Source organism: Candoia aspera, chromosome 2 (assembly GCF_035149785.1).
Source record: "Candoia aspera isolate rCanAsp1 chromosome 2, rCanAsp1.hap2, whole genome shotgun sequence".
Classification (NCBI taxonomy): domain Eukaryota; kingdom Metazoa; phylum Chordata; class Lepidosauria; order Squamata; family Boidae; genus Candoia; species Candoia aspera.
Genome location: NC_086154.1, coordinates 213,384,755 through 213,398,036, shown reverse-complemented (window position 1 = coordinate 213,398,036; position 13,282 = coordinate 213,384,755). Strand labels below are relative to the sequence as shown.

General features: G+C 38.3%; 1 protein-coding gene across 1 annotated transcript in view; it reads right to left on the bottom strand.

Moving 5' to 3' along the window:
- DTWD2 (DTW domain containing 2) overlaps positions 1 to 13,282 on the bottom strand; it is a 98,169-nt gene that overhangs the window by 42,684 nt on the left and 42,203 nt on the right. The window contains exons 2-3 of the mRNA XM_063295309.1: positions 8,635 to 8,725; positions 568 to 662 (exon numbers count right to left, since the gene is read on the bottom strand). Of these exons, the coding sequence (XP_063151379.1) occupies positions 568 to 662; positions 8,635 to 8,725 (186 nt within the window). The remainder of the gene's footprint in view (positions 1 to 567; positions 663 to 8,634; positions 8,726 to 13,282) is intronic.

The following is a 13,282-nucleotide window of genomic DNA, read 5'->3' as shown; positions in this document are numbered from 1 at the left end:
AAGAAGAAACAAAAAGTAATCATAATTAGAGGAGCCACTGTCAGTTAAAAGAGTATGAGATACTCTGGAGGAATGACTAATGCCAATTACTATTTACTTATCCTCAACTATGTGCACCAAACTTTTAGAAAGAAGAAACAAGTTTCTTCAGTCCTACATAGAAGGCTTTGAGAGTACAGAACACAGTGAAGAATAAAGGAGAAATATGATATAAAATGTAACAATTAGAATCAGATGAGACTAGCTTGAATTTATTGGAAATGAATTAACTAAAAGCCAGCCTAAAATAATTTAGTCAGTCTAAAATAATTCATAATGTACAGATAATTAGGATGTGGAAAAATATGAAAGGTGGATTTTGGAGATACAGAAAACTATCATTTATAATTTGCTTGGTATTATAACATTTTTGTTGTTGTTTAAGCATTTTGGGACATTAATGGATTTAAGGTTCATTGGAAACATGTGCACTATAAAATATTGAATTAGGAACCTAAAATATATTGCTTTAATGACTACTGTTTTCAAAGAAAAGATAAGAAAACTTATTTTAACAGTGCTATTTACCTGTCTTCATTGAAGCGTCGGCCAATCAAGACTTTACATTTGTCTTCAGGAAGACAAGCAGTTAGAAGAGGCACTGTTCGTAGCACTCTACTTTCCTGTGGTTAAAATTGAATATAAAAACATGATTTTAATGTTATAATTGTTTTACATTTGATTACAGGTTCTTACTTTTAGAAACAAAGCACAAAAGAATGCCCTGATAAAACATACACATATACCAAGCACTGGTTGTGAATGAACAATATACTGTAGTTATATACTGAAATAGAGGTACATTGTACATTTTGTTCTATTTAAATTAATATCACCCACCACTAAATAATTGGAGAATTCTGGACAAGGCTCTGTAAAGAAGTTAAAAAATAAAAGACACTGTTATAAACTGAAAGTCCACAACAAAACAGTAATATACCTAAGTGTAAATTGTTCTACTCAACCTGTGACTAAGCAAATGCGTATTTAAACTTAAAAATGTATGAACGGAAAAGAAAATGATGAAACAGAAGTGCTATCATTAACACAGAAAAAATATATATTTGTCAGTTAGGACACATTATAAATGAAAATAAAAACAGTGATAAGTTCAAATACACAGACAACAGCTGAATATTTTATCATAATGTGCATGAACAGGGCTTCTGAAAGTGAAATGGAGTTTCTGAATCTAACCCAGAAATCAACCTGCAATCTTTCTTATACAGGTAGTCCTCACTTACAGACCACAATTGGGATCAGCAACTCTGTTGCTAAGCGATGCAGTCGTAAAGTGAAAATCATGTGACTGCACCTGTCTTACGACATCAGTTCCAGCTGTGGCTGTTAAGTGAATCACCACAGGTCATTAAGCATGATGTCATGTGACCACAACTTGAGACTTCCAGCCAGCTTCCCCATTGACTTTGCTTGTCAGAAGCTAGCTGTGAAGGTTGCAAATTGCAATCACATGATCGTGGGATGCTGCGACCGTTGTAAATGCATACCAGTTGCCAAGTGCCCGAATCATGATCATGTGACCACAGGGAGGCTGCAACAGCCGCAACCTGAAGAACTGGTCGTTAAGTCTCCTTTTTCAGTGCCGTCATAATTCAAATGGTTGCTGAACAGTGGTTAGTACACGAGGATTACCTGTATGTGTCAAAACCGCTTAGGAAACTTGTAGCATGGCTTCTTTGCATACAAATTAACTTCTAAAAACTGTTACACATGGTATGTATCTACATGACTGAGTTTTTCCTTACATAATCCATTTTTAATTTTATTTATTAATCAAATTTATAAGGCCACCTATCTATCCAGTGAAACTCTTGGCAGTGAACAAAAAATAGATAAATAAACAATCATAAAACATAGAAGATCCAAGTCAAGGATCCCCTCCTTAAAAATCTCAATGACATTCAGTACATCTATGCCAGAGCTCCAGTAACTAACAGCCTAGCCCTGAGGCCTGGATACACAGAAGCAACAGAGCATGAGCTTCTCTAGTGCCTGCACTACATTCGTACTAGCCTCATCTCACCATTGCTGCATAAATACCCAGGGCACACAGGACAATTTTGTACCACAAATGTGTTGCTAGGTTCTTGCAGCAGTGCTAAAAAATCATTGGATAATGACCTGTGCTATAAACTAGATTTAATAAGCACTTAGTTTGCCATATTAGAGTACTCTGTAACTTGATACAGTTTTCCACATACTAACCTTTTATGCTCCCCTATACCCATCTAATGCTCCTACCCCTTCTTTCAGAGTCTCGCTTTTTATATATACTTTTAGTTTTTAATAGATATATCTTTTATATCTTCTAGATTTTCATAATTTTTTTTAGATTTAGATTTTTATTTTTACTCTTGCGGTATCCTTTATGTTTTTTAATGACTGTATCCAGCTTCCTTGTGACCATAATAAAGATTTGATTTATTTTTTGCCCTATTTTTATTACCATCCATCTCCCCCACTCGGGGATATTGATCATATTATGATCAATGGAACTGAAAATTACTAAAAGATCAAGAAAGCTATGGGTCACCCACAAGTGCAACCAATGCTATCTCTATATTCCAACCTTAATTCTGACTGCAATGGCTCCAGATAATCTGCTTCTTCCAGAGCCCCTTGAAGCTGCAGGCCTACTATCTTCTCAACAACTTTCCATTAAAAAGTTGTTGAAATTATTGAAGCAAGCTATGTTGTCGGCTTACTTTTCTCCATGCCACTTGGCATGGAAAAAAGGAATGTTCCTCAGAGGGATGAGTGAAGAATGCCAGGAGTGTATGCCAAGTGTATATAATCCCAGGAGGGTCAGAGAAGTGTGAAGATCATCCAAACAAGCCAGCACCTATATTGGGCAACAGTGATATAGGTGGATGCTGGAGGTAGAAAACTATTTTAGTAACAATGGCAAAAGTATTTCATAAAGTGCAGGAGAAGGCAATCGTATACCATTCCTTTATTTTACTAAGAAAACTACACGGATAGAAAATATAAAATAACTGATGATATAGTGCAATATGATGGACCCCCTCAGGGCAGATAGCACTCAACATGCTATTGAGGATCAACTGAAGATCTTTCAGAGTACCAATGGTGTTTATAACATGGCTAGATTAAAGCCTTCAAGATATCTAGTTGCTGATATTGCCATGCAGGAAAATAAAATCTGAATCAGTGAAGACAGAATTACCATGGGAACATGGAACTAAGAAGCATGAACACGGGCAAGCTCAATACAGTGAAAGTTGGCATGAACTGACTACATATTGACATCTCAGGGATCAGTGAATTGAGATGAATTGGAACTGGACACTTTCAGCCACACTGCTTCAACAGTTAAGAAGGGTATAGAAAGAACAGTACTTAACTATCAATGACCGAATAATAGCAATTACTCTTTGTGGAAAATCCTTTTAATATGATTATCCAAGTTCATGCTCCAGCCACTGATTCAGAAAAGGAGGTTGATGAGTTTTATGGTCATGTTCAATTTGAAATTGATTGAACATGCAAACAACATGTGCTGTTTGTTGCTGGAGATGGAATGTTAAGTTTGGAAATATTAAGGAGGAAAGTATATTTGGACTATATGGCCTAGGAAACCGAAAAGAAGCAGGAGATTAATTTACCAAGTTCTGTCAATCCAATTATTTCTTCATTGCTAACACAGTCTTCCAACAACCAACATGACACTTATATACACGGACATCACCAGATGGAATACACAGATATCAAATTGGATATAATATTGGTAGAATGAGGGGGAAGAGCTCAGATGTAACAGCAAAGACATGGCTAGGGGCTTACTATGGAACAGATCATGAACTGCTCATGTGCAAGTTCCAAGTTAAGCTAAAGGTCTTTGCTTGTATTAATCATGTACAGTAATCAGCTTTAGAACCTACAATTAAGATACTGAAGTGGAGGATAGCTTCTGCCTTTTAGGATCAACTTTTAATAGTAAAGGAACCAACAGTCAAATATAGTCAAGTAGAATCTTCTCCCCCCTGAGCTAAGGTTGCCTCATCATTTCTGAGCATCCAATGATCCCTCAAGACTTGGTTATGCCAGTAGGCCTAGGGAACCCGGGGAATGGCTGAATTAGTGAGGTGGCTCTGTTATTATTAACATCCCTTCATCTACTCTTTTTGTTTGTTTTTAGCTCTGTTTTATAGTAGTGTTTTTAATAATTATAATACAATGGTTTTAGGTATTTATTGATTGTTTTAGCTCTGTTGTACACTGCCCAGAGTCATTTGTTTTGTGAGATGAGTGGCTATATAAATCCGATAGATAGATAGATAGATAGATAGATAGATAGATAGATAGATAGATAGATAGATAGATAGATAGATAGATAGCCTGCAGACTAGCACTTGGTATAGTAGCAATGAAGGCCTTGAAAAAAATATTAGGATGCCAGATGTGTCTATACCTACAAAGATCAAAACTTTGCAGGCAATGGTTTTCCTTATGATATTCTGTGGAAACAAAAGTTGGGCTTTGAAGAAGCAGAATAAAAAGAATATTGACATTTTTGAACTTTGGTGTTGGAGAAGACTCCTGAGAATACCATGGATAGCCAAGAAAACAAACAAGTGAATCACTGAGCAAATCAACCCAGAGTTTTCACTCAAGGCACAAATTATCAGGCTCAAATTATCATGCTATGGACACATTATGCAAAAACCTAGCTCTTGGAGAAGTCTATAATGCTGAAGAAGGAAGGGACGGAGGGAGGGAGGGAGGGAGAACTAATGGCATGGTGGATGCATTCAATTATAGTGGCAATGGGTGCACTGATAGAAGATCTGAAGGACCAGGTTGGGTATAGATCCTCCTGCAAAAAACCTATCTATGTAGTGGTAAGAGTTGACACTAACTTGATGGATACCATTTGATTATGACATAATCATAAATAAATAGCATCCAATTTTTGGTAAAGCTGGGTATGAAAATGGTAGTTTGATATCTACATTTTTGTGTTTTTTTTTTAAATTTACCAAATAATGCAGAATTTTAATGGAATATATCTGATACTGACACAGACCAGATGTAGAGAGGTCAGTAAATCCAGTTTTCAAAGTGAGGCAAAGTAAGCTGATTCTGTCTCTTTTGATATAATATCGTTCTTAGTGTAACAGCCTCCCTTTCTCTATGCATCTTATTGATATCATTACCAGCATGTGTATCTAAGGTGCTTAAAAGCAAAACCTGAATGCTGGCTTGGGTTCTAGTTTTTTAAATAGTTATAAAAGAGGAACAACTAATCTCAGCAATTTTGATAAAATGAACACCTGTGCTGTTAAAAGAAAAACAAAACTATTTAAAACTGCTAAAAAACCCAGAATTCTCAAAAACAACTCCACAGATATTTGGGACTCTTCCAGAAAAAGAACTTTTCCATTTCAACTATGAGCTAATTAGCACTTGTCATTTCCAACTAATAGTTAAAGACAGGGAACTGTCAGCCAGTCAGTACTCAGCCAGTCATTCAGTACTCTCGAGTCTATGGTTGGACACACACCTCTTCCTACTCATATCTATTTGTTAGCATCTCCCTCTTCCACTGCCATGTTTCTGTCCTCATCAAAGTGGCAAATGTCTGCTACCATCCATACACCTAATGGTATGTGTTGGCAATGCTGCATTTGGCTTTCTTTTTCTAATTATGCCAATTTGCTGCTAGGAGCTGGGAGCTGGGCAAGCCAAAAATCCTTTCCAATAAGAGATCCGATTGTCCTTTCAAGCACAGGCAACTATATGTCATTATTTCTGAAGCATCTTTCAGTGCTTTGAAAGCATTTCCTGCAATTCCAAGCCTGCATTAGGATGTCATTTGATCAACAGGGGCTGTTCTCATCCCATTATTGGGACAATACCTTTGGCTCAAAGTGTCCCAACAGCTGCTTCAGTAAGTTAGAAAAGGTTTGCTTACAAAAACTTAGCACACTAATCTAGCTTGTTTAGGCTGCCAGGGTTGCAACAGACATCCATCTAGGATATACATGACTAATATAGACAATTTCTAATAATTCTAATAATAATAAATTATTCTAATAATTTTAAATAAATAAATAAAATTTCTTGTTGAGAACTGTATCAAGAATCATTAATAGCAAGCAAGCAAGCAAGCAAGCAAGCAAGCAAGCCACATCATCCTTAATTTTCTTCTACTTGCTACATTTGTTGACACATTCATTCCAGAATTCTTCAGGGTGGTTATCCAAATTGGGTTGTGTGCATGATGAAGAACTACTACTACTACTACTACTTATTATTATTATTATTATTATTATAAATTTATTGGCTGCCTAACTCCAGTGGACTCTAAATGAATGAGTGGAATCTGCAACCAGTCACTGGGAAGTCTGAGTAAATGGGTAACAGGTAGTTATTGATATTAAAACAGTCAACATATACATACTTTATACATGCATTTTAAACTTACATTTGGTGCAACCATGTCATGTCTATGCTTTTCTTTGAAATTGCTTTTATAAAAAAAACCTTACATGATAGCAAAATAATCAAAAACAGAAATTCACTGTACAGTCTAAGTTGGATGCTTCTGTCACACAAAACTCCAGATTAATTAGATAAAATAAATAATCTCTTTTACTCAAATCCCTAAATATGAGTGAAATATTTTCAGACAGAAAGAGCAAAAGATACAAATTACTCCTGCTACCATGAAAAGTACATTAGTTGGCCAAGCAGTTCTATGGCTGCAGCCTAGCAGTTTTTCAACATTAATAACAAGTGAAAATAGAGCTGAACTGATAGGAATGACAGCTCCACCAATGGTCAGCTCCCAATTTACACTGGCAATGCTCGATCAGAATTTATAGTCTTCCCGGCAGAGAAGATAAAATGAAGCATGTCAAGGAATGTAGTATACCACATTACAGGCTCCATAGTTTCCATGAGATGGAAACAAATATGGTAGAACTTTATGCCAGAAAAATCCAGAACTAATTCCTTTCCCGTTGAACTCAAAGAAAGGGGACAAAATAAAAATGCTGCTGCTGCTGCTGCTGCATAATTTCTCATGAACCCACTCTGCAATTACAGAGTTTGAGATGTGAAGCAAGTTAATATTAAAACTGCAGTCCTGCAGGATCATCTTGGTTTGTTTTTCACAATAGCCAACCACATGCCTCTGGAGTGTTTGGAACCAGGAGATGGACACACTGCTCTCCCACTGTTATTCCCCTTCAACTGAGATTTGGAGGCAACTTCTCCTGATCCTGGAGGAGAGATTGAGTAATCAAGAGCCTTATAGCTCACCTCATGCAGTATATAAACTCCATGCATGCAAAATGTAAGTCAAGGTGAGCAAACAGGCAAATAGCCTATATCTCTCTAGCCTCATGTGATAAGTATGCCTAGTGTTCATCTGGAGCTTGCCAGTGAATTGGGCAGAGAGGGGGGCTGCAGGCTTATAGGAAATAACACTACCTATGTTGTAGTTCTCATCAATTTTGTAGGAGTGGAAAAATAAAGACAATATACCATTTTATTATTTGCAATACACAAAAGCAGACTATATTTTTGCTGACTAGATAAAGTATGTTTTTGGTTACAAGTCCCAGTCCTTTGGATGTACAAAATATATCAATTTTGCCATTTCTGCATAGAAGTGTATGACATATCTCTCTGCAGTAAAGTCTGTTAGCAAATTTCGCTCTAGTTTTTTGCCCTCCTGCATCGTAACAATTTCAGTTGCATTGGAGAGCTACGACACGTCACAAGATTCATCATCCCCTTCAAACATTTTTCACCATGTATGAGAGGGTGATGTGGCTGCACATGCTGATGTGTTATACGAAAATGATACTAGGTTATGTCAGAGAAAACGTAAAAGTAATAATAAGCTGAGTGCCATGGCAATAAGAGACTAAGAAGTGTGGGTGATAAAACAAGAAGAGATAGGTGTTGAATGCAAAAGTGAGTGACCAGTATGAGTGAAATATGGTCATACAGAATGAATGAGGATCAAAAGAAACACATGAAGGAGGAATGAATAGGCTGAAAGAATTAATGGGAAGACTGAGAAAGGTAAGGTTCGTAGAAGTTGACAAGATTCTCAGACAGAAGTGAGAAGTTTGAAGAACCAAAGCAATATATAAAGCTATTTACGGATATGGTAGAACCAAGGATGATTCACAAGAGTAGAAAGATATAGAAAGTGAATGACACTAGTATAAAGTAATCTTAACTATATTTTCTTTCTTAAAAAATATATTTTTCCTCTAATTGTTTTTGCTAATTATTTCTTACTTCTTTTCTGAGTTTTGCACACTATTGTTAATTCCCATGATAGGTATGTGCTTTTTTTAATTGACAAGATGCCTTCAAGTCTGTGTCCGGTATGTGTATATGTATCATTAATTCAGTAGGTTACAGGAAACAATTTTTAAAAATTAAAAGGAGACCAGTTAGCTTTACTGTATCACACTAGGTAGACACTAAGCTTGATAAAATTTCTCATGCTTTAGTTTTCACTTGTACCTTCCCTGTTGCTGATAAACAATTGGCTAGTTGAATTTGTTGCTTCCCATTAACATTACTCACCTCTGCTGGATGCTGGATAATATATAAACAAGTGGAGACTTTCAAAGGATGAACTGGCAAGAATGGACAGAGGCACACCTTTTGAGGACGACTATAGATAAGGAAGGAAGAAATAAAAACAATATAGCAGTTAATAATGTATTATGCAATTTTATTATGTAACATTCACATTTTTGCCTGAATCACAGAATATTTGCTTAGGAAATGATGAGGTAAACATTCATTTTTATGTAAACATTCATTATTATGTAAACAAGATTAAATAACAAAATCGGAAATATAGGAGTTGAATTGTACTGTAGTATTCCATACTCTGTGTAACACAGAAATAACATAATCAGTTGCAATGGTATACTAATGGGTATTTAATTGCTTATCTGCTAAAATAGTATGTTTTAAATATATAAAGGTAGTCCTCGCTTCCCGACCACTCATTCAACAACCATTCAAAGTCACAATGACGCTAAACGAGTAATACTTACAACCAGACCTCGAAGTTCTGGCCATTGCAGTGCCCCCGTGGTTACAATTTGGGTGCCTGGCAACTGGCCTGAACTTAACAACAGTGGCAGCCTCCCATGGTCACGTGATTGCCATTTGTGACCTTCCCTGCCAGCTTCCCACAAACAAAGTCAATGGGGAAGCTGGCAGGAAAGGTTGCATGTCGCTCTGGTAAGTCCCCTTGGCCTTCCTGCACTCACACTGCACTGTCCATCCTCCAGCCCTCCTGCGCTTGAGCCCTGCAACAACATCCATCCATCGACTTTCCTGAGCTTGCATCATGCATCCAACCTCAGCCTTCCTGCACTTGCGTCATGCCATCCAACCCCCAGCCTTCCTGTGTTCACCCGCTGCCTGCACCAGGCCTCCCAAGGCCTCCCCCAACTCATGCGTGATCTAATATTTTTCCCCAGCTTGTCAGACTGTTAGCTAGTCTGAGTAGAGAGGAACAGAGTTTCTGGATCACAGAGGCTCACAGTTTTGGGTGCACAAAGTCCAGGTAGGTCTGTCAGCTGTTTCCAGCCAGGATACTGTGGCTTATGGTGGCTCTTAAGTAGAACCTATGTCAGTGGAGCCCATTAAGACTAAGAATGCCCTTGCCAGGCAAGGAGACATGCAAAGCATCTTTGTTGTGCCCACTGCAACACATGGTATGTGGGCGGACTGAGCAGAAGCCCCAGCTCCTGTTCCTTGTCCTCTGTGATTGCAGCTGCTCCTGATTATTGCCAGCTGGATCAGCCTCAAGTGCTTGAGTGCCTATGACTTCCTCAGGCTGAAGTCCATCCAGCACTCCCAGAACAGGCTCCCATTATGTCAGAATCCTCTGAGTCAGAGCTTTAGAGACTCTGCTATCTGGTAATAAAATCATTGTTGGGTTCTTGGTGCTCTCTGAGCTCAGTTGTTTTCTTGCAGATGTTTCATTACCAAGCTAGGAAACACCATCAGTGCATGGGAGAGTGAGGTTTATTGGCCATTTACATATATATAGTAGTTTGCCCTGCTGCTTTTGGTCTTCCTCCTTGATGGTTCCTTGATTAGGGTACTATTTTTCCCTGATGGTTTATCTGGTGCTGCTTCCTGCTTATCTGGGTGTTGGCTGCTGGAGAAGATGTGTTCTAGGCTATCTGTTTCTTTCCTAGGCAGCCAACACCCAGATAAGCAGGAAACAGCACCAGATAAACCATCAGTTGATCGTAAAGTAGGCAAAGTGCATGAGTTACACACACACACAGATGTGGAATGGGAGAAAAAAGAGACAATTTCCTACCCCCCCCCAAAAAAAATTCATGGGCAAAACTGGCATCAAGAGGGAGGAAGGAAAGAAGGACCCAGAAGCACAATAGCACTGAGAGCCCTCTGCCTCAGCTCAGCTTTGCATTCCAAATCAGCCCTTCACTCAGGAATTGGTATATTGACCTTCTATTTCTCTGACAGGAGATTACTAGATCATCCGAATTAATTCATTTGGCATCAGACGGTTCAGTATTATAAAAATTCCAACCTGCAGCGATCTGAACAAACTCTTAAAGGCAGTCTCTATAAAACTGCTTATTAGTCCTGTCAAAAGAAACATACAAAATAAAACAAATTATTAATACAAATTATTATTATTACAAATTATTAGAGCCAGTTTGGTCTAGTGGTTAAGGCGCTCGGCTAGAAACCGGGAGACTGAGAGTTCTAGTCCTGCCTTAGGCATGAAAGCCGGCTGGGTGACCTTGGGCCAGTCACTCTCTCTCAGCCTAACTCATCTCACAGGGTTGTTTTTGTGGAGAAAATAGGAGGAGGAAGGAGCATTAGGTAAGTTTGCCACCTTGAGTTACTTATAAAAATAATAAAGGCAGGGTAGTAAGTAAGTAAGTAAGTAAGTAAGTAAGTAAGTAAATAAATAAATAAATAAGGCTTGAACTTCCAACCTTACTTCAGCACAGGTTCAGGAGAATGAATAGGAGTTGGTTTTCCTTTCAATAGGTGACACTGGGAGGGAGGGGAAAGAAAAGCAGGATATCTAGCAATTACTGTCCTGAAACAGCCTTGCATTAAATTGTGTGAGGGCAGCAACAATTTCTGGCCTTACTGCTGAGGCATGATAAAGATATGCTGCAGGGGCAGCACAATTTATGTCACTGTACTTTCCTTCTAATTCAAAGATGGAAGGAAAACACATTAACATGAAAGTGATTTGCTTTTAAACAGCACCCCCCCAAATGATAATGCTCACTTTTACTGCAAATTCTCCCTTGTTGACACCCAGCCTGACATCACTAATTCACTTTATATGACTTTATATGTCTCCAAAACAGCTATCACACTGTAATGTTTCTCAATCCCAACAAGAATCTGAATGCATGGAACAAAATAACTGAATAATGCAAATTTTAGGGTTTCACTGAAGATCGGAAGAAATGGGCAAAGGAACACGTTCATTTATAAGGGATCTAAAACAGTGGTATTTCTGGACAAGCTGATATTCACACTCGACTTTTAAAATACAAAAGCCACTTACTGAAGATTTGGAAAATGGAGGAAAGGGAAATTTTTTATTGCTTGAGCTACTACATTAATTACATCACATAATGTTACAGACTCCTCTGATTGTAAGGCTGGAGGGGAGAACCTAGCAGTCTCCAAGTCTGCAGTCCAAGAAGCAACAGACTATCAGACACCTGTAAGTGCTGAGTCTGACTCAGTGGCCAATGATTCTGAAAGTAAGGTGTCAGGGCCTGTTCTTGGAAGAGAGTCAAGCCCTAAATTATACTACCATAAGGAGAAATTGGCACAGCTCCTCAAGAGTGTGATGACTGCAACACTCTATTACCATTAAATCCAATTCATACTAAAATACAGTAGAAATCTTTTTAATGGAAGAAGCATACAGAATGGCAAAAAAGTTGCAAATGAAAGTTCCAGCATTTTTTCTAACTTAAACAGCCCAATGAGCACATGATTCCCCCTTCCTCGCTCTGGTACGCAGCCCCACTTTCCCTCAGTTTGTGCCAGTCTCTTGCAGGTGTCTCCAACGGCTCAGCCAGTTGACCCTGGGTATGAGAGATAGTCCAAACATGACGTCTTCTTACTCCTGAATGTTCCCCCTCCCATCTACTGACTTGCAAGCCTTGACACGTGTTGACTTCATTCATGCATGTGAGTCCAATCAGATGTTCTGGGAACATTTGATCAGGGAGCATGACAAAGAGAAGGAAGTGTTCACTCTTCTAATTAAACAAAGCCAAGAATTCTGATTACCTAACAGCATGCTCCATCCCTACCTGCCAAATTGGAAATAATTCTGCTGATTCCTGATCTGTGATCCTACGACAGCCTACTTTAAGTTCCCCCTGGTTTTTGCCCTGCAAATGGATCTTCAGCTTGGACTGGCTTCTGTGAATTTTTTGGTGCTTGACCTAAGGACAATCCTGGACTTTTCTCAGCATTTCTGCCTCCAAACTTTTCAGGCCAGTAGCTTGCAGCAGTGGCATTATTTATGAGGGCAAGCAACCTCTCTCTGAACAGTCTTTGCTACTTTCTGTCTAAACTGCTGCCCTTTAGCTCTGACTCAATTATTGGTAGAAGATTTACAGCATGCTAAAAAAAGTTCTCAGACTTGTAATTCCTTTGCTTTCCGTTTGTACCAGTCTTCGGCTTTTGTAGGACATGTAGGGAGTACTACTGTAGCCAGAAATGTATTGAATAAAGCAAATACCCTTGAACTTGTGGCAAAACCACTAGAAACAGTGCTTGGGACTAATTCTGGGAACCTCGCTGTGACTATTCACCCAATTTCATCACTGTAGAGTAGTGTTTCTCAACACTGGCAATTTTAAGATGTATGGGCTTCAACTCTCAGAAGTTATGGCTGGCTTGGGAATTCTGGGAGTTGAAGCCCACACATCTTAAAATTGCCAAGGTTGAGAAACACTGCTATAAAGTAACCCCTAATATTGACACACTTAGAGAGGCGTGGAAACTGAAGCCAAGCTAATTCTATGCTACTACGGGATATATATTCATGAATATTAGATAAACATTTCCAAAAATAAGTATTTATATTGTTAACAAATAAATGAAAGATTTTCTCTTTCAAATCAGAAGGATAAAGAGGGTATTGGTGTTATCTGTTATCTTTGGATAAATATCCTATAGTTTG